At 44.7% G+C, this 20997-nt stretch overlaps 1 protein-coding gene across 1 annotated transcript; it reads right to left on the bottom strand.

Annotated features, from left to right (window-relative positions):
• Positions 1–352: 352 nt before the first annotated feature.
• Positions 353–11823, bottom strand: GINS2 (GINS complex subunit 2). The gene is made up of 5 exons (XM_083513855.1): positions 11504–11823; positions 6423–6537; positions 5089–5188; positions 3206–3332; positions 353–1572 (listed from the first exon to the last, which is right to left on the bottom strand). Exons 1-5 carry the CDS (start codon positions 11591–11593, stop codon positions 1447–1449), a joined length of 558 nt encoding a protein of 185 aa, XP_083369981.1. The 5' UTR covers positions 11594–11823; the 3' UTR covers positions 353–1446.
• Positions 11824–20997: the final 9174 nt, after the last annotated feature.

Below are 20997 nucleotides of genomic sequence, written 5' to 3'. Positions count from 1 at the left end.
GAAGATGCTATTGAAGGAACAAACAGAAATCATGATTTTGCATGAAGTAAGTATGATTGTTTAACAACAATCTTAAATGGTATATATTGTAATGGTATATATTCTCCCATATTCTCCCATTACAAGCAACATCTAGCACCATCATCAATAATGTTACTTTGTCACTACATAGTTTCTTCAGTGTTGGTGTGAATTTCCAACAAATTTAACCTCTCCTACATTTTTTATATCACAAATGAAAAAATTAACAGGTTGAGCTTGCACTGGGACTCTGCATTATAAAAATATCAAAAATGTGAAAAAAAATTACAAACATTTCACTAAAAAGTACAAAAGCACAATACTTTTTGAAGAACTACTTTAATGATCAAGTATCTTGCAGACAGCCAGCAGAGGTCAGTGTGTTGCTGCCTAAACAATGTACTTTACTGCAGTCTAGTTAAGAATCTGCCTCATTGCCAAGTGTCAACATAACAGTATTTGGACTATACCTTCCTCTTTATTATTTTCTTCCCTTCTGCCTCTACCAACAGCTATAAAGGTTACAAACCAGACAGGTAGGAGCACTCACTGTATGACTGAGGGCCTGAGTCCTAACAGCCAATGAATACCTACATAATTAAAATGGGGTAGATTCTGACTAGCAAGTGACTGGCTTTAGGAAATTTAGAGCAAAGAGTCTACAGCAGAGATAAAATGCAGGTACACAAAACAAATCGATTTACTCTGTGAAAAACAGAAACAAGGCACATGTTCTCACTTTCCGCAGACACACATACACAAAGCAGTTCACTTCAGTGGTTGCTGACAAAGCAACCAGAGAGGATCCTTTATCTCTTGAGGACAGTTGACAAATAGACTGCAGTAAGTGATATCACAGTGGAAGCACACAGTGCCCTGCTGGAAAGATGGGTTATCACTCCCCAGGCAGGCTCACAGGAGTGCTGTGCAGCCAGGTGTATAAAATAGTCTCACTCTGTCATCTTTCCCAGAGGCATCTGAAAATAAGGGCCCTCTGAGGAAGTGGATCCTGTGGAGAAGGATCAATTCATTTTCTTCTAGTTTTAAGACTGAGAGCAAAGCAATTCAACAAAGTAGCAAGACAACTGCAAAGAGTTGCAGCCAATTCACCTTGGAATGACAGTCACACAGGAGCTGAGAGGACTGTTGCACAGGATCATCTGTTTGCTGAGGAGAGCTATTGTCAAAAAAGGCTGTGCACCCCCCCCCCCCGTGTTGCTTGCAGATTGGATCAGCCTTAGTTTTCCAGTATTTGTCCACAAAAGGATATGTTATACTGAACCTTCCCCTGACATCGTCTTTGCTTTCAATACAATCTTATAGGAGTACTGGAGACCAATATTTTACAGAGGCAGCTGCCTAAAGCTCAGGAAAAACTGCTGAGAAGCAGAACGTCAGAATGTATTTCATGGAAGATTTCGGTTGTCAAAAGTCCTGAGACTGCGAACTTTCTCCAGGCTGGAGATTTGTACGGAGCTTGTACATATGATCTAAAGCTTGAGTAAGGAAAGCCCCAGTAGTGTTGATCTCCATTAGAGTCAGATTATCCAGCTTATAAGAGAGAAGGAACAAATGTTACAAAACAATAAGCACAAGATTTGTAAAAAAAAATTACATAGTTATGTGGTCACGTAAGGAATAACAGAATCTGGTTGTACCCCTCAATAGTTTCAGTAAGCATGTTTCTAGTTCACATACCGTATTTTTCGCTCTATAGGACAAACCGGACGATAAGATGCACCTAGTTTGGGGGGGAGGAAACGAGAAGAAAAAAATTCTGAACCCCAGAAGCCAGAACAGCAAGAGGGATCTGGGATAGATATCCCAGACAGGCTTCTGGGATAGCCTCTTGCTGTTCTGGCTTCGGGGACAGCCTTTGAAGCCTCCACAGAGCAGCGGGATGAAGGCACCCTGCTGCCCTGCGGAGGCTTTGCGCAGCCATCCCCAAGCTAGAACAGCGAGACGGAGCGCTGCGAGCACTCCGTCTCCCTGTACTGGCTTTGGGCTTAGCCGCGCAGCCTGCATTCGCTACATAAGATGCACACACATTTTCCCTTACTTTTTAGAAGGGAAAAAGTGCGTCCTATAGAGCGAAAAATACGGTAATTGCAAGGCTAGGGCTTAGTGACATTTATGCATAATCTTCCAAAAACATGTAAGATTAGATTGTGTTTTTATCGACTAGGGGAAGAGATCCCCTAGTTTCATTTACCCCAAGGTAATCCTTTGACCCTTTAATTGTTGGACTCTCAGCTCCCATCATCCATGAAAATTGACACATTGCCTGGGGCTGATGGGAGGTAGAGTCCAGCAACATCTAGAGGGCCAAAGGTTCCCCATCCCTGATTTATCCATTTATTTCCTCCTAAATTCTCAGTCTTGAAAATTGTCCCCAAATATTTCAAACAGGACTACAGCAAAGATAGCCTACTAATCCAGTCCAGTTGTTGTGTTCCATATAGAATTTCTGCTCACAGAATTTGGAAGAAGGGGGTAGTAATGGGACACCAGCCACATGAAAAAATCCTGCAGTGCAGCCTTCCCCAACCTGGCTCCCTTGAGTTGTTTTAGACTACAGCTACCATCAGACCTAGCCAGCCTGACAGACAAACAGGGATGTGGTAAGAGTTGTAGTTGAAACATCAGGGTTGGGAAAGGCTGCTGTAGTATCTGAACTGTTTCACATAAATACATGATATTTATACAGTATATGTCCCAACATCCTGATATGGAACCAAACTAGAAAATAGGGTGGATTAAGGGAGCACATCTACAAATGTGCACAAGTATTTCAAGAACAGACTTGCTTCATGCTTCTGAGCAGCAAGAAGATGCATTTGACTGGAGCTCTCAGGTGCTGTACATAATGGCAAGATCAATGCATATCATCATTCAATAAGTAAGATTCAGTGCACAGTTGATTCATAACATTCAAAGCAAAATTGCAAACATTCATGCAAAAGACTATACAATGCTTGCAAGTATAAATCAGTGTCAGAAGAGCAGCAATCAAAACACAAAAAAACAGACCTGCTGCCGCCATTTCTTGCTAACTAGGAAACCATTGCCACTTTCACAATCAATTTTAGATGACTCCCACAACGCACTGCTTGAACATGCACTACTCATATATTTTCATGTACTACACTACAAAACTTAGCAACTCATCACAGATTCCTCTTACCCTGGCATGAGCTTCCTGCTGTCTAACAAAGCTATCAGCAGACAACCGGAGTTTTGCAATTCGAGTATCCCAGATATCCTTAACCAATGTTCGGATCTCATCTGCCTTTGGAATATTGTCCACAGCACTAATGGAGAAGGGAAAGTTATCAGAATGGGTGAAGAACTGTACTTCAGTGGTAGAGCATCTGCTTTGCATGCAAATAGTCCCAGATTCAATCCCTGGCACCTCTAGATATTTTATAAGTATTTCAAAACTACCTTCCACTATACCATCACAACATATTAAAACAGCACTACATATTCTAAAACTAATTAAAACATATACTGTATTTTTTGCACCATAACACTCACTTTTTTCCTCCTAGAAAGTAAGGGGAAATGTCTGTGCGTGTTAAGGAGTGAATGCCTAAGGGTGGCGGGGGGATTTCCTGCAGTCGTGAGCAGAGGATCCATGGTTCCCCTTCCTTCCCTCCTCCGTGGCTCACTTTGAAACAGCAAAACGGGAGAGGAGCCGCTTACACAGGTGTAAGTGGCTCCTGTCTGGTTGGCTGCTTTAAAGCAACCGTGCTCTGTGTCCCTCTCTCCTCCCCACTCAGCTCGCTAAATAGCAGCAAAGCTTTTCAGCTCTCTAAGCCGGGGAGGAGGGAGAGAAGCAGAGCCTGCTTGTTTTAAAGGAGCAAAGTGGGAGAGGAGAGGAGCCTTCTCCCCTTATACCCCTCTTCTGCATTATTAACAGCATCCTTCTCCACCCACCCCACGCATGCTCCTTGTCCCTTGAGTGCTTTTCCTTCCCTCCCCACTTAAAACATGGTTACAAAGCACAGATCCACATGGATCCTCAGGATTTTTGCATTGGGCTACCCCAAACTCACCGTCAGATCACATGTCTGTGGCCACAGCATGAACCACAAAAATCATACATCCACTGTTTCATTTAGAATATTTTTTTTCTTGTTTTCCTCCTCTAAAAACTATGTGCGTGTTATGGTCAGGTGCGTGTTATAGAGCGAAAAATACGGTATATTGTCCACTAGCATCTTAAGAGACCAACTAAGTTTGTTCTGGGTATAAGCTTTCGTGTGCATGCACACTTCTTCAGATACCTGTGTGTGCATGCACACAAACGTTTATACCCAGAACAAACTTAGTTGGTCTCTAAGGTGCTACTGGACAATTTTTTTATATATATTTTGACTGCGTCAGACCAACACTGCTACCTACCTGAATCTAAAACATTAATGTGAAATAAGCAAGATAAGAAAGCCACTGCCAATCGGTGCAGAAAATACTGAGCTAAATGGACCAGTGGCCTGACTCTTTAAAAGGTAAGTTTTCTACATTCCTAGAATAGGCTACAAAAGAACAATTGTCACTTTGTATGCTCATTTCATAAATTGCTGGACATAAGCAATATTCATCAGCTTCTAAAGCAGTTGTTATTTTCCCCATATCTGAAGCTACAAAACACTGGATGAGCTGAATTCTACATTATTGCAAATGAGAATATGACTCTGTGTCAACCTAGTTTTGAAGCTAAAGGTTGCAGAAGAGAGATATACTGCCATTACAACAAAAGTTAAGCACCACACTAATAGATGCAAACATCTGCATTTGATAAGCACTCTGGACAATGTTCATTTAATGTTCCCTTCTGGCTGTCATTCTCTCATATATAAAATTCATCATCATATAGATGAAATCTAATGTGACCCTAAATGGTTTGTTCACTAAATGGTTTGTTCATATTAGAACTGTCAACTAGAAATCTTGCCAGTGAGGATTCCTTGGAATGATTTGGCTTTTAACTGTAAGCTACCCTGAGCTAGGCAAATACATTGGAATATCAGGATACATTTTCTAAATCAATCAAAAAACACTCACTAGTTCAGCAACAACTTTGTTAATTCCATGTAGAATGGGCTAGGCATTGGAGTGAAAGTATCTTCCTTGCGCTCCTGATCCCGAATTTGCTCCAGTTTTTCTAGAAAGTGATCAAAAAGAGATATGGTATACAAAGAACTAGATGCTGTAATTTCCTGCTTCCAGCAGAAATAAATCTTGCAGGAACAACCACTTCATCAATACACTGCATAAAGAGGAGACAGCATTCCCATGGAGGAGCTTCAGCAATGAAAAGTTATTAACAGGAATCTGTTAGTCTAGCTAGCATGCTGTCATGTTCGGTAACAGTACTACTAGGGCTCCTAAAGAAATCAGCACCTCTATTGTGAAGACATTCTCCATCAAGACTCAAAAAGCCTGGTGTGATAATAGCACAAGTCGGCAAGTTAGGTAGAGTTGTGCTTAACATGAATGAGCAATCATCTCACTACTATAGACCTTTGTGAACAAACATAATGATTTGCCATGAAAACACATACCGTATTTTTTGCACCATAACACTCACTTTTTTCCTCCTAGAAAGTAAGGGGAAATGTCTGTGCGTGTTATGGAGCGAATGCCTGCAGGTGGCGGGGGGGATCTGCTGCAGTCGTGAGCAGAGGATCCATGGTTCCCCTTCCTTCCCTCCTCCGTGGTTACAAAGCATGGATCCACATGGATCCTCAGGATTTTTGCATTGGGCTACTCCAAACTCACTGTCAGATCACATGACTGTGGCCACAGCATGAACCACAAAAATCATATATCCACTATTTCGTTTAGAAATTTTTTGTTTGTTTTCCTCCTCTAAAAACTAGGTGCGTGTAATGGTCTGGTGCGTGTTATAGAACGAAAAATACGGTATTTGAAATCAAAGTTAAAGCACACTAATATAATCATAATTCTTGATGTCTTAGAATTCACTTGTTAAACTTATTTTTTTATATTGTTGTAAACAGTTGATATATTTTTGATACAACAGTGTGTGTGTGTGTGTGTGTGTAAGTGTGTAATGTGTGTGTGTGCATGCGCACGCGCCTGTATCACATATTGCTGAAAATAGTGTAGCTTTCTATTTTTGAAAAAAGTATGTTATTTTTAAAACATTAATAAGAAGTTAAGAACTTTAGAAACTGTAACATTCAATCAGAATTTTTAAAACCTATGCTGAGATGCTGCGATAAATGTGGATGGATAGCCAGGTAAACAAAATTTAAAAGCAATTAAAGATATTCTAGCAATTGAGAAACAATAACTTCAACTCAAGCAGCAAAAATCCAACTCCTATGAGAGGCCACTCAGTTAATAACTTACTTGCAGGTGATAGTTCTTACCTACATCCATCCATTCTGGAGGTATAAGTCGACACTTCTGTCTTTGCTTTAGGTTGATAGCCAGCCAGAGAGGCACATCCACAGGCAGCCCAGGATTAAAGGGACCCAAGTCCCCCTAAGTGAGACATTCACAATGAGATGCATAAGAAGCTGTCTTGTATAACTGTATCTAGCTCTCCCACTGCATGGGAGAATCTATCCACTTTTTCATACATGAGTTTTTGCCAGCCCTGCCTAGAGATGCTTAGGAATAACACCTCAAACCTTTTGTTGTTGTTTTTTAAATAATATTTATTACTTTTATAGATTGCAAAAAAGAGAAAAAAGCAAGCAAGAAAGAAAAAACAAAAGAAAAAACAAAGGAGAAAAACAAAAAGAAAAACCAATACAATACAATATATAAACAATACAAAACACAACCTAAACTCAAAACTAAGCACATTAAACTAGGCTAAACAAACCCCACTCCCTACCCTTAACCCTGACTAGAACAAAACAAAAACAATTTAAAAACATACATTGTCTCTTTTCCATACTCTATTTTTTATTCCCTTGTTTTCTCGACCTCCTCACACCTCCCTTTTTGTGTTCCACTTCTATGAATTGTTTCAGCAAATCCTTTCCATCTTTCTCTATTTTCTGTGATATTGTAAATAACTTTTTTTTAACCTTATTTTCCATTAAAACTAAGATACTTATATGTACTTAACTCCTTATAACATTTCTGTTAAGCCCATAAAAAATAAGAAAAAAAATCATTCCACCATTTTTCTATTTTTCTAAACTTTAAATTTTTCTATTTTTCTAAACTTTAAATTTTCCAATCTTCTTCCACCATCTCCTCTCCCAGGTTTCGGATTCTGCCAGTCCTTTCCGTCAATTCCATAAAGTCCATCAACCTGGCAATCTTATGTCCGAGGCTCTTAACTCTTTTCCAAGTCCCTTCTGCAGATCTTCTTCATTTGCTTTAATGCTAAAGAGCAAATCTTGGGGAAACTCCAGCCTGTCCAACCTTTTCTTCCTTCTGAAAAGATCAACTAAATTTCCATAGTTAAAGCTACAGTCCATGAAGTATTTCCGGGTATATTTCAAAATTCCTCCAATTCCAAAGGCCCCCAAAACTTCAATCTCCTCCAGGCCTAAGTCCATGTCCCAAAAGTCAGTTAATCCCTGCATAAAAGGCTCTTTCCAACTTTCCTTCTTTAATCCAAGCCGGGATCCATTCCTCGGAGTCTGACTTTTCCTAGATTCAATCATAGAAGGCCTCAACTTATAATCCTCAATTTGCTTCTGAAAAACCACAGATCTCACTTGTATTATTTTATGTTCAACAACAGCAGCATTCTCCTTCTCCTCCTCCACCATTGTCCTGCCAAAATGGGTTCCTGTACCAAATCCTGAATTATTTCTATATTAGTGTTCGCTTTTTGACTCAAGTTGGTCACTTTCTGTTCCAAATTATCATGGTTTGAAAGCCATGTCATCCATCTTCTTGTGAAGCTGTCCCAGCGAACAGCTTATCTTGCATAAAACAGTCACAATGGCCTCTCCTGTCAACATTTTTAAATAGTCCAAGGTCGCTCTCTGGTTCTCAGACACCTTATCTGCCAGTGGAAATCCCCCCGTTATATCCTGTAACAGTTTCAAAAGCTCCCTCTAGAGGGAAACAGTCTCCACTTGTATCAATTCTTTCAAGCGCAACTCAGGCATTAAAGATAAATTTTCAGTTACTTTTCCTCTTCTTTAAACGCAGAAAGGGACAATGGAAACAGTATCTTACTCTTATTTAGCTAGCTGTCAAATCTGTTCTGTCAAAAGCACTCTCTCCAAACGTCATCTGGCAGCCCGTTCCCAGGTTCAGAGCAGTGGTAATTTAATTTCTTCACTCTCTCCTGCAGACTCACTAGATCCAAAATTTTCCCCTCTTCTCCTGCTTCCAAGGGGTTTTTTGTATTTTAAAGCCGGTGGAAATTTGATCCTTTACCAAAAGCTTTCAAAGGCTTTAACTTGTAACGTCTTTGCTTCAGTCTATTTACAAAAACGGGAGGCGGACTTCCTGTCTATAACCTTCCCGTTTCAGTGCCGAATTAAAGTATTTAAGAATCCAATTTTCCGTTTTACTCACGAGTAGTTGTTTAAGGTCCAATTGTCCACAGGAAAAAGTCAGCGCTCTCCGGCAACAGCAATGTGGCTTCACTCCGTGAAAGAAGCAGTTGATTCAAAGCACCACGCCACTCACCCCACGTCGCTCCGGATCCCCAAAACAGGGTTTCCCCGCGGGTAGGGGATGCGCAAAGGTGCCAGCCGAATCCCACGTCCACAGGCTTCTCCCGCCTGTGGTTTTTAATGGGTCTCCGCCTCGCCGTGGCGGTTCAGACCCTGTTTTCCACGGAGCGGATTCCTCCCGATCGGAGGAAATCCGCCATTGCCAGAGGCGCCAACCCGGAAGTCCAACACCTCAAACCTTTTGAATACAAGAGAAGAAGAGTTTGGATTTGATATCCCGCTTTATCACTACCCTAAGGGGACGTGGGTGGCGCTGTGGGTTAAACCACTGAGCCTAGGACTTGCTGATCAGAAGGTTGGCAGTTCGAATCCCTGCGACGGGGTGAGCTCCCGTTGCTCGGTCCCTGCTCCTGCCAACCTAGCAGTTCAAAAGCACGTCAAAGTACAAGTAGATAAATAGGTACCGCTCCAGCAGGAAGGTAAACGGCGTTTACGTGCGCTGCTCTGGTTCGCCAGAAGCAGCTTAGTCATGCTTGCCACATGACGCGGAAGCTGTACGCCGGCTCCCTCGGCCAGTAAAGTGAGATGAGCGCTGCAACCCCAGAGTCGACCACGACTGGACCCAACGGTCAGGGGTCCCTTTACCTTTTACCTTTAAGGAGTCTCAAAGCGGCTAACATTCTCCTTTCCCTTCCTCCCCCACAACAAACACTCTGTGAGGTGAGTGGGGCTGAGGGACTTCAGAGAAGTGTGCCTGGCCGAAGGTCACCCAGCAGCTGCATGTGGAGGAGTGGAGACGCGAACCCAGTTCCCCAGATTGCAAGACTATTGCTCTTAACCACTACACCACACCATACAAAGCATGTATACCACCACAAGGAAAAGTCGTAAGTCCTTTTTTTTGGCAATTCTGATCTCTTTAACTGTTCGTTAAGCTTCATTTCTGGGGAGAAGTGACTAAGCTGAATTTTCAGGGAATAATTCAAAGCTATATTATAATTAAGCTGGTCAATGGTCCATATAGCACAGCACTGTCTACTGCAGGAGTAGCCAATGTGTTTCCATTCAGATACAGCTATATTCTCAATGACCACAAATAGGTTATTCCCTCATTTCATCTGAGATGTTTATTCTTTAATATATTCAAAAGACATTACCATGTATGGAGGACTGCAGGAGAAACAGGAGTCAGGTAAAGTCATTATCAACCTGCTCCCTGTCTCCCCTACAATACAATAAAGTGTCTTGTGGGAAATATCCTGATGGTTTTGAAAATGTTGATATTGCTTGTTGTTTTTTTAAAGTTGTTTAATAATTTATTTAAAGCCACCTTCAAAGGATTTGTATCCTAAAATGTGGGATAACTGCAACACTACTGTAGCAAAAAGAGAATATGTTTTGCAACACCCAAGTACAGTCATGGGGAAAAGAAAGTACACCCTCTTTGAATTCTGTGGTTTTACATGTCAAGGCAAAATAACAATCACCTGTTCCTTAGCAGATCTTAAAATTAGGTAAATAAAACCTCAGATGCTCAACAAAACATATTGCACCGTGTCATTATTTATTTAACAAAAATAAAGTTAAAATGGAGAAGACATGTGGAAAACTCGGTACACCCTTACTGCTTCCATAGGAATTGAGAGGCTAAGTAGCAGACAGGTGCTGCTAATCAAATGCCCTTGCTTAACTGATCATCAGAAAATGTGACCACCTCTACAGATGCTGAGGTTTTAGCTGTTTGCTGGTCTGGAACATTCAGGTGTGTTTTAACACAATGCCAAGGAGGGAAGACATCCCAATTCATGGCTCTTGCACTGGCATATAAAGCCCTAAACAATCTGTAGTCCCAAAATAAAGAGCACACCCTCCCTTATAAACCTGTCTTAAGATCTGCAGGAAAGTCCACCATCCTGTTAAGCTTATGGGGTGGTGGTACATGGAAGGAGCTTCTCTGGGATGGCCCCTAAGTTGTGGAATGTACTCCTTTCAAAGCTTCAGAGCTGCATCTAGCCCCAGCAGAGGCCAAGTCCAGCATACCACTCACTGCAGTGTTGCTGATGGTTTTGTGTTTGTGCTTACAATCTATTGGGGTTGTTATGCAGAACAATGTGGCTAGTGTGTTGCTTAAAGCAGTATGCAACTTTGTATTGGGACTGCACGGTGAAAAGTAAACTATAAAGCTGTAGCAGATTTATTAATGCTGTAGCCAACGTTAAGTCATACACACAGAAGACCTGCTGAAATTAAAAAGGCAATAAATAGATGTAAGTTGGATTCATTAATTTCAATGGGCCTACTCTGAGTAGCACGTTGGCTACAACCCTGTCTTCCAAAGCGACATAAGGCTCACTTTTTATTGCTTAATATGATTTGAATAAAGTTGACTCTTGCTCAATGACAATGTACTGATCATTTCAAATCCCTCATTTTTTAAGCGTTTTGTTTCGATAAGGTGCTAGGAGTCGTGCGTTTTTTCATTGCTTCTTCCCTCTTTTCAAGAGCTGCCTGTGTTATTCAAAGGCGAAGCATAAGCAGTAATATAAGTAACTACTATTGCGTGTGCTTTTCCCCTGCCATTTTTTCGTTCGAGGTACTTATTAGCGGAATATATAGCACAACTACACCGTGAATAAAACATTACTATTAATTAACCGCAAGCCCCCGCCCTCCGCTCCATGATTTCGTCATTTAAACGCTGATCTCCCACCCCACGCCGTCCGCCCCACTTCTTTCTTATCCCCTTTGCTTCCATCCCATAATGTTCTCTTCCTCACACTTTGACCTCGGTCGGCATTTCATGACTACCCGCCTCCGACGTCCCGCCAGCCGGGCTCCCTCCGCCGCCGACCCACCCCAATGAGGTAAATCCGGTCCATGCTGAAGTTGGGTATGATGGTGACCAGCTCCTGCTCGGCCAGGAACTCGGCCTCGGCGGGATCCATCGGAAGACGAAAAGAGGCGACCTGGAAGAAAGCTAGGCCTCACACCGCCCCGGCAGCACCGTGAGGGGAGACGGCGGAAGAAGCAAAAAGCGCGCCGTCTCAGCGCTCGCGACCACGAGACGCTGAGGTGACTACGCCTCTCATTGGTTGAGGGGGGAAAACAAGCCCACCCACTACGCCCTCTCCGTTATTATAGGTAAGTCTCTCGCGCGCGCAAAGTTTCCTCTCCCCGTCTGAGGTAGTAGAGCCTGCGATTGGCCAGAGAGCAAAAGCAAGGCCCCGCCTACCGCTTACGGTATGAAAAGTCTCTGCCTCTTTTTTCGCGCGCTCATTCGCGCCCTGAGTTAAAGGAGTCCCTCATTGGTTGGTGTGGGAAAATAAGCCCGCCCGCTACCCTCTCTTCGTCATTTGAAAGGTTCTCGCGCGCACAATCCTCCCTTCTTGCCGCCGCCCCCCCCCCGTAGTGGCGCATGTTATTGAGGCAACACAAGAGCGTCGCCCACCTACTCCCTACGATAGGAAAGTCCTTTTCGCTCTCATTGCCTGCATGAGGTATCAGCCCTGGAACTGATTGGCTACCAAGAGCAAGCCCCGTTCACTCCCAGCTGTTCCTTCCTATGAAAAGTGCTGGATATTCCACCCCCTCACTCACACGCCACAAGGCTGGGGCGTTTAGTTGGTGCCTGTTATGTACTAAGCTTGGATCCTAGAATAGGCAGGTAGGATCCTAGAATGCAACAACCTGACTGGCCTGCAGGAGCCAGTCGGGCTCCAGGAGGGAAGCAGAATCAGACGGGACTCGTGTAAATAATGTACAGTGCTACCTCGGGCTACATACGCTTCAGGTTACAGACGCTTCATGTTACAGACTCCACTAACCCAGAAATATTACCTCGGGTTAAGAACTTTGCTTCAGGATGAGAACAGAAATTGTGCTCCGGCGGCGCGGCATTAGCTAAAGTGGTGCTTCAGGTTAAGAACAGTTTCAGGTTAAGAACAGACCTCCGGAACAAATTAAGTACGTAACCAGAGGTACCACTGTATATAAAGCCTGAGGTTTGGGGGGAAATTCATTCACTGTTTTATGAGCTGTAATAAAGAGCATGAAATCACCACGCGACTGAGTATATTTCACTGGTGGCGAATGTAGGATCCTGCTGAGCTGTCCGCTGTGTACTCCACTGCGGCCACCACTGGCAACACTGCTGCATTGCACCATGCATCCAGGCTACAGCTCTGGGACCCAAGGACCCAGAATTGCAACAGACAACAACTTCACGCTGTTCAACCCAGCCTCAGGAGACTGGGGAGGATACGCCACCCGTTTCCAGTTCCTCCTGGAGGCAAAGGATATCAACAATGCAGCCAAGAAGAGGGCAACATTCTTCAGAGTCTGTGGAGAAGAAACGTTCAAGATCACCCGCGTCCTCCTCGCACCCGCAAATATCGTGACTGTTCCCTACAAAACAACAATGGAATGGCTGAAAGGGCACTTCTCGCCACTTCTCACTACCTAGGTGGTAGCGTGTCGCAACGCCTTCTATTCAAAGCGGCAGACCCCTGGAGAAACCATAACCAGGTATGTGACCTCCCTCCGCCGGGTTGCCCGGCTCTGCAGCTTCACAGAACTGGAGAATATGCTCCGCGACCGCCTTGAGGTAGACTGAGGGACGAGAAGCTGCAGCGGTGCCTCTATGACAAGAAGGACCTGGTGTTCCAGGTCGCCCCAGAGGAGGCCCTGGCAATTGAAGCTGCCGAGAGGTCAGTGCAAGGATTCCGGTCGAACTCATCGTCCCAACCGAGGGTCCACCACGAGGACCTCACCGACAACTGAGAATATGACCAGGAGGATGTGCACTGAGTGCAGCAGCGCACACAAGCTGCACGCCCACCACAACAGCCTCGGCCGGAATAGGAGAACTGCACAAGCTGCAGGGAGAGCCACAAGCGAAGGACTTGCCATTTCCGCAACGCAGAATGCTGACAATGCAGAAAAGTGGGACACATTGCCCAGGCAGCTATTGGCTGGAGGTTTTAGTTTGCTTTGCCCCACCCCCACACTATATTGGGGTTTTCCAGTTTGTGGTCTCTGGCTCATGTCCTTGGGTCCTTCATGTCTTACTGGCTTGTTTCACATCAATCAGGATCTGATAGCAAAGCCTGAGCGTGATTTGGTCCTTTAAAGCGGAGGCGGAACCTGTGGACTACAATTCCCATCATTCTTAACTATTGACTGTGGCTGGTAGGGCTGGGAACGTCTCTTGCCTGACTGTCTCTCCAGCTTGCTGCTTTACTTCTGGATCACATCACTGCAGTGCAACTGAACTCCAAACTCTGGCTTCATCCTTCTAACCAGGAGCTGGATGAGGAGGTCTACCCATATGCAATCTCACACATGACCCCTTTCCTTTGTTTCTTTAATGGCCCATCATGGGCTATGTTAAGTTGTGGGCGAACATAGCAGATGACACAGTGATTTCTCCAGAGGAGCTCTTTATTGTAAGCTGGACAGAACTGAACAGCAAACAGCTCAGCCGGCCTGCTTTTATAGGCAGCCGGCTATCAACATTGTAGCAACAACAACCCAGGGTTTCCCGCCTAAAATAACTGACGTGGACCTGAGTGAAAACTATCTACACTATCCCCCTGCTGGCCCAGGGTGAGAACTTTAGTACATAACAGGCTATAGCCTCAACACAGGAAGCTACAGTATCCTGGCTTATATTTAGCACTTGCTTGGTCCAGGGGATAGTAGGATCTCACATGCAACCTTCTTCCTCCCCTGCTGCCCAACTCATAACATTATGTTCTAGTTTCACATTGCAGGGCAAGATTGGTAACCATTGGACAAAGCATATTCCATGGGTGCTTCTTCATTTCTTGTTTCTTGCGATATTTGCTGGAAAATATGAAGAAGAAGAGTTTGGATTTGATATCCCGCCTTTCACTCCCTTTAGGGAGTCTCAAAGCGGCTAACATTCTCCTTTCCCTTCCTCCCCCACAACAAACACTCTGTGAGGTGAGTGGGGCTGAGAGACTTCACAGAAGTGTGACTGGCCCAAGGTCACCCAGCAGCTGCATGTGGAGGAGCGGAGACGCGAACCCGGTTACCCAGATTACGAGACTACCGCTCTTAACCACTACACCACACTGGCTCTCATCTGCAGATTAATCTCATCTGCATTCCATTGCTTTTTTTGCTTTATTTAAGATTTCTATTTGTTAAATAAAGTGTTTGAAAATCATTTCATTGACATCTTGTTATTGAGGAATCCCTGAATTCCTCAGAGCACACACTTACCAGATGACAGGTGACAGATAGGGATCTGGCAGGAAAGAAACTAAAAGCACAACTTTGCAATTTCAAAGCACCATTCCTGTGTCTTTACACACATTTTGCAAGGTTCATTTCCCACATGATGTAGTGCTCTCCCCCAACTGGGGTGACTTTAAAAGAGACTATTTTTAATTTCACTTACGAAACTCTTCTTATGAAGCATCTTGAATTGATTTCACAATACAATAAAGACAATATAGTGCAATTGCATGTATAAAAACAAGTACAATACATATATTGACTAGAGCAAATTCATGGGGGATAAATTTATCGTGATGGCTATGTCCACTGTAGGAGGTGATAACCACTGAATACCAGTTGCTAGGAATCACAATCAAAGAGAGCGCTGTTGCACTCAGGTCCGGTTTGCAGGCTTTTCACTGGCATCCGGCTGGCCACTGAGAAATGGGTGCTGGACTTGATGGGCTACGGGCCTGATCCAGGAGGGCTTATATTCTGTCACTGGGTGGGGTTCAAGAGGCGGTGGCAGTGTGTTGACAGGGCATTTTCTGTGGTGGCTCTCAAGTTGGAAAGGGTGGAAATTGCTGCATGGTTTTGCCTACTGTGTGCAGTCCCCATTGCACTTGTCCATCAAAGTTCTGTTCTTACGATGGCAGGGGCTTGTGGTGGTCACAGGAAAGCACACTGAAAAGCCTCCATCTGGTAAGACTAAGCTTGCAGCAACTCAGTGATGAACATCCACTGTTATGCACAAGATTCAACTTCCTTCTGATGGAAAACAGCACTTCAGATGCAGAGAAAAGCTGCATCTTATAGATGGGTGGCTGCCAGCACTTGTGACAGGTTTGTCTCAGGCAGAGCACCACTATGCACTCCGTTTTCATGTGCAAAGTGCATGCACCAATGGGTGTTAAAATTAATTCACTCGCTAAGTAAACTTCCATATGTTTTCCCTGAAAACAACAACCAGGAATTGTTGAAGGGATAAATAACGACACAACAATCTTTAGGCACTCTTCAGAGACATATTAATGTCCAAAGTTCTGAGTCAAGGAGAGAGAGGGGGGAAAGGGTGGCTTTCACTGAAGAGTGATTTAGAGCATTGTCAACTGAGCAGTTAGACTGTCACCATGGAAACTGAAAGCCTTCCAACAATATTAGCTGTGACAGGTCTATTTAATAGCCCATCCATGCAATCCTCTTCAAAATACTGCTTTATTCTTCTGCCTTTATATCTCTGCTGTAGCACAAACCTTGATGCAACAGGGAGTGAATTAAGAAGGATCGGGGTCTGAGGTAATAGTCACTGCCTCCTAAATAATACTGTTGAGGGGGTGGGAGGTGATCCCTCTTATCACCTTAGATCTTATCATTTCATCTTTGTGTTGCATTAATAAAGATGATAAGTGATTATGATTGGGGAGTTGGGAAGGTAACTGTCAGAGGCTGCCTCAGGTCTCAGCTCACAAAAGACCAACGCCAAGCTCTTCTTATATACAGGGATGTTTATTGCAGTTCATTATAGATTCCACAACCGAGGCGTGCAGCCCCGTGTCTTTAACGTCAGACGTTTGAAGTCCCCTCTGACTCGTCCCCGCCCCTGCACCAACTTATGAGGCTTGTGCTAGACCACCGCTTCCTGTCTTTCCTTTTCCGCAGGGTCTTTCTGCCCCCCTGGGTTCCTTCCCTCCTGCTCTCTCCCGAAGCGGATTCCTGAGATGCCTGTTCCCCCCTCCTTCGTGCTTTGGGGCTGGGCTCCTCCTCCGGGCTTTCTCCATTTCCGCGCGCCTCCACATTTGAACTTGGCGCGCGCTCGCTACCCCTGACCTTCCTTTTGACACTGACACTACTCCCTGTACTACTCTCCCCCTCTTCCGGCAGGACGTTCTCCCCAGATCTCCTTCCCCTGTCTCTTTCCTGCTCCGCTCCGTGTGTCACACTGGGAACCCCCCTCTCTTCCCTTCGTTCCTGCTGGGAAGCCGGCCCCGATCTCCCACTCCCGCTCGGGGTTTCCCTGCTGCTTCCCTGCTCCTGGCAGGTCCCCCCTGTGACCCCCCTTGTCCTGACTAGGGGCGCCCCCTCCTGAGAATCCTCCGATTCACTTGAGAGACTCATGGAAGATCTCAAGTCATTGTCATCCTCTTCCTCACTGTCCTGGGATTCTTCCTCGTCGCTCTCCGTCTCCTCCCTCACCTGTGTCTCTGTCTCTGAACCCCTGACAGTAACTATAATCTTCCTTCTGTTCCTGAGACTGAAATGTCTTGTCATGTCTGGATCAGCTCTTCAGGTGTCTATTCAGTCCCTTCCCAACAAGCCCCTAAAAGAAGAAAATTTCATCATCTTGGTTAAAGTGGATAAGGTCTCCATTCAACCCATTAAAAAAACCAAAAATGTTTATACACCCATCCCTCATTTTATTTGTATGCCACCTTTCCATAGTTAAAACTATGGTCAAGGTCGTTGACTTACAACATGAGAAAATACGTAATTACAAGCATAACAAAAGTTGATGTTGGCTTCCGTCTGTCTTGAGAGAAAGTAGAGTGTGCCTCTAGGGGTGACGTCAAAGAGCTGCGTTAGCAGCACCGAAATGCCCCTTTGGTTTCAGATAGTATATGGGTAAGGTAAAGGTAAAGGGACCCCTGACCGTTAGGTCCAGTTGCGGATGACTCTGGGGTTGCGGCGCTCATCTCGCTTTACAGGCCGAGGGAGCCGGCGTACAACTTTCAGGTCATATGGCCAGCATGACTAAGCCGCTTCTGGCAAACCAGAGCAGCGCACAGAAATGCCATTTACCTTCCTGCCAGAGTGGTACCTATTTATCTACTTGCACTTTGACATCCTTTCGAACTGCTAGGTTGGCAGGACAAGGAATTGAGCAACAGGAGCTCACCCAGTCGCGGGGATTCAAACTGCCAACATTCTGATTGGCAAGCCCTAGGCTCTCTGGTTTAACCCACAGTGCCACCCACGTCCCGCTAGTATATGGGTAGACGAGTCTAAAAAGGAGGCTTAGTTTGGTCAGAATTGAGTATATACTTCCAAAGTTAAGGCTAAATACATTGTTTCTGGCAAATGAGCCACCATCGCTACTAGAGGGCTATGAAAATTTGTGTCCTGGGCTTTTTAGACTCATCTACCCATGTACTATCTGAAACCTAGGGGCACATTGGTTGCCAGATGTGATTCCCCCCGCCCCCATTCTCCTGCCCCATTACAAGGATAAGGGCTAGGAAAGCCTATGGCATGACTTTGAGATCTACCAATGCTAAAGTCAGAAGCCTCTTTTCAATGCAAGATTCAACTTAGAATAACCAATGAGTAGTCATGAAGAGACAGTGAACCAGCGCGTGTCAAACAGGAACACAAGAAGCTGCCTTATACTGAGTTCTATCATTGGTCCATCCAGCTTAGTATTCTCTCCATTGACTGGTAGCAGCTCTCCTGAGTTCCCAGCTGTTAACGGGGATATCTGAGGGCTCCCTTGGACAAAAAACAAGGACACCAGCCAGGAATACCAGAGCAAAACAGCAGCCAGTAGGCTTGGTCTTTATTGAAGACTGCCGCGACAGGACTCCCACCGGCCACCAGGTGGAACAAGATGGAAGCCCTGAACAAAAGGAGACTCCAACTTTTATTAGCTACTAATCCCCCAAGCTACACCCCTTAGAACTACATCACAACTACATCATGACTACATCATTGATACATCACAAAAAGGAGGGGTTGCGGGAGGGGTTTGTGGAGGTAACCTGAGTATCTTGTCACCTGGCTGGTCCCCCCTTTCCCCCTCCCCATGAGTATTTTCCAGAGGACAAAGGGGAGCTGGCAGTTTCCTGCCCCTAGAGGGAAGATCTGATCATTGTCCTTTGTTCCAGTCCGTGTTGAATCCACTCCCATATGCAAGTTCTTTGTGTCCTTGATGGTCTTCTGTCTAGGACCATCAAGGTTGGCATGCCAACTGGGTAGGGCTCCTGCATACGTGTTGGTATGCTTAAGGGATTATGGCCGTCCTGTATCAAACCATCCCCTTTTGATAGTCCTTCCTTCAAGGAGCAAAATAAAAGTGGACCGGTGTAGATCCAATGTACGGTTGATTTTCTATGAATTTATAACAGAAACATTGCATATGTCGTGTGTGAGTGTGTGTGTCGAGTTTGTACAAACTAAATGATTGGGGGGTGGGGTTCCTGCAACACAGCTCTACCATGAGATTCTGGGAATTGATCCTGAGACCACCTGTGCACAGTATTGTTAAAACTGACTGGCAGCAACTCTCTAGGTTTCAGGCAGCAGTCTTTCCCAGTGCTACCTGAAGGTGCCGGGGATTGAACCTGGACCTTCAGCATGCAAGTCGCCCACCTTTCCCTTCCAACCTCTGCTTTGTTGTCATCAGCCTGCCCTATTTCCAGGCTTCCTCAACTCTCCTCCCACCCCCACCCCTGGAAGCCTAGCTGGCATGCACTGCTCCGTCTGTCTCATCATGTACCAAACAAATTTCTTGGGCAGAGGATGGCAAAAGAAGGCTTGCTTTGTGCAGAATCTGGGGTGAGAAAACATACCAGGCAACCCTCTGTCTCTCCGAAACAAAACAAATATCTCACCCAGCATCAATCTTACAAATTGAGCAGCTCTGTGCATGGTAAGTCCATTTGCACAAATTGCTTGGGTTTGTATCATTGGCTTTGGCTGGGTTCCAAAGAAGGATATTTCTTCAAGCACTGCTCTTAGCGATGGTGTGGGAAGTTTGCGGGGTGAGGAGGTGCACCTGCATGTATTTTGGCATGTCTGAGCAATGGTTGAGGGCACAGGAACCAGACCAGTCAAATAAAACTACAAGCTGGCAATTCTTTATTTCCCCCTGCCCTTCCCTAGGGAACGATGCCCAGCGGATTTCTGATCCTCACATAGCTTATTTTAAATCTTTCCCTCATCCGCTTCCGCAACTATAGTTAATTTTTTTATTTCCAGGATTTGTACACAGGGAAAATAATACACTGCTCTTCAAAAGCCAATCGCCTGCCTGTCTCTGGGGAGCAATAATCTAAACCCGATTGGAATGCACTGCAGTGTAGCCAGGCAGCCTATAAACAGCTCTGACATGGTGTGAATACACTTTGGTGTCTTTTGCCATCTGCTGCTGCCATTAAAAAATTAAATTTCCATCTGTTTTTACACCCTCCCCCTACACACACACACACACACCCTTCCCAGAGGCTTCAGATGAACCCTGTTCCTTGTTGCAAAGCCTCAACTAACATATTCTTTCAGCAGACCATGTTGTCGCTCTGTGTATGTGCAGCTGGGGGTCAGGTGGAATGGTCTGGTATGCAAATGATACTGATTTTCATGGGATTCAATCTATCAGTCTCACTGTTTGTTTACCTTCTCCCTTCCTGTTTAGTTTAGTTTCATTTAGTTTAGAATCCACAGAGGGGCAGGGGTGGAGAAAAAGGTGATGATGGAAGAAACCCCAACCAAAATGCTATTTATACCTTACTGGAAGCATGGGATGGTTTGAAATGATGTGAACAGCTGGATTAACACCCCCCACACACACACACATAACAGCTGAGCTATGTTTGCAGACCACCAAATAGGATTTTCTATGCTTGATATAGTGCCCAGTCTGCCATAGTCACTATTAGAGACTAATCTGTCAATCTCTCTCCTTTTCTCATTTCTCCAGCCTTAAGCAGTTCTCTACATTTCCACAACAGTTTGGGAATATTTTTTTAGAGGTTCTCATGAAAATTCACCACCGTTTCTGGGCATAGCTGTCAAGTGTCCCTTATGTGGCGGGACAGTCCCTTATCCCAGCGCCATGTCCCTTATTGATGAGGCTTCATTTGGCTGCTGGCTGGGCTTTCTGCCTTTGGCTCAGAGGGGCTCAGAAGTTGAACATACCTGTGCCTGGAAAATCCCTTATTTTGGCTGCTGATCCCTTATTTTCAAGGCTGCTGGTCCCTTATTTTCAAATCTGTAAGTTGACAGCTATGTTTCTGGGTGACTTTCTCCTCATATTCACATTTCTGAATGTAATCATGCTTATAATATACACCTCTTTGCACAGCACACATTCCCTAATAATTACATGTCCCCTGAT

Source organism: Podarcis liolepis (genome assembly GCF_965112155.1).
Source record: "Podarcis liolepis genome assembly, chromosome: 7".
NCBI classification, from domain to species: Eukaryota; Metazoa; Chordata; class Lepidosauria; order Squamata; family Lacertidae; genus Podarcis; species Podarcis liolepis.
Note: the sequence above shows the minus strand (reverse complement) of the source record. Positions and strands in the feature narration are given on the sequence as shown.

Excerpts from the sequence above, each read along its gene's own strand:
- GINS2 (XM_083513855.1), bottom strand. The coding sequence starts at position 11,593 with ATGGATCCCGCCGAGGCCGAGTTCCTGGCCGAGCAGGAGCTGGTCACC. Across the intron at positions 5,189-6,422 it reads TCCAGAATGGATGGATGTAG|AAAAACTGGAGCAAATTCGG; the intron begins GTAAGAACTATC and ends ATCACTTTCTAG. Across the intron at positions 3,333-5,088 it reads ACAAAGTTGTTGCTGAACTA|TGCTGTGGACAATATTCCAA; the intron begins GTGAGTGTTTTT and ends CTTCTCCATTAG.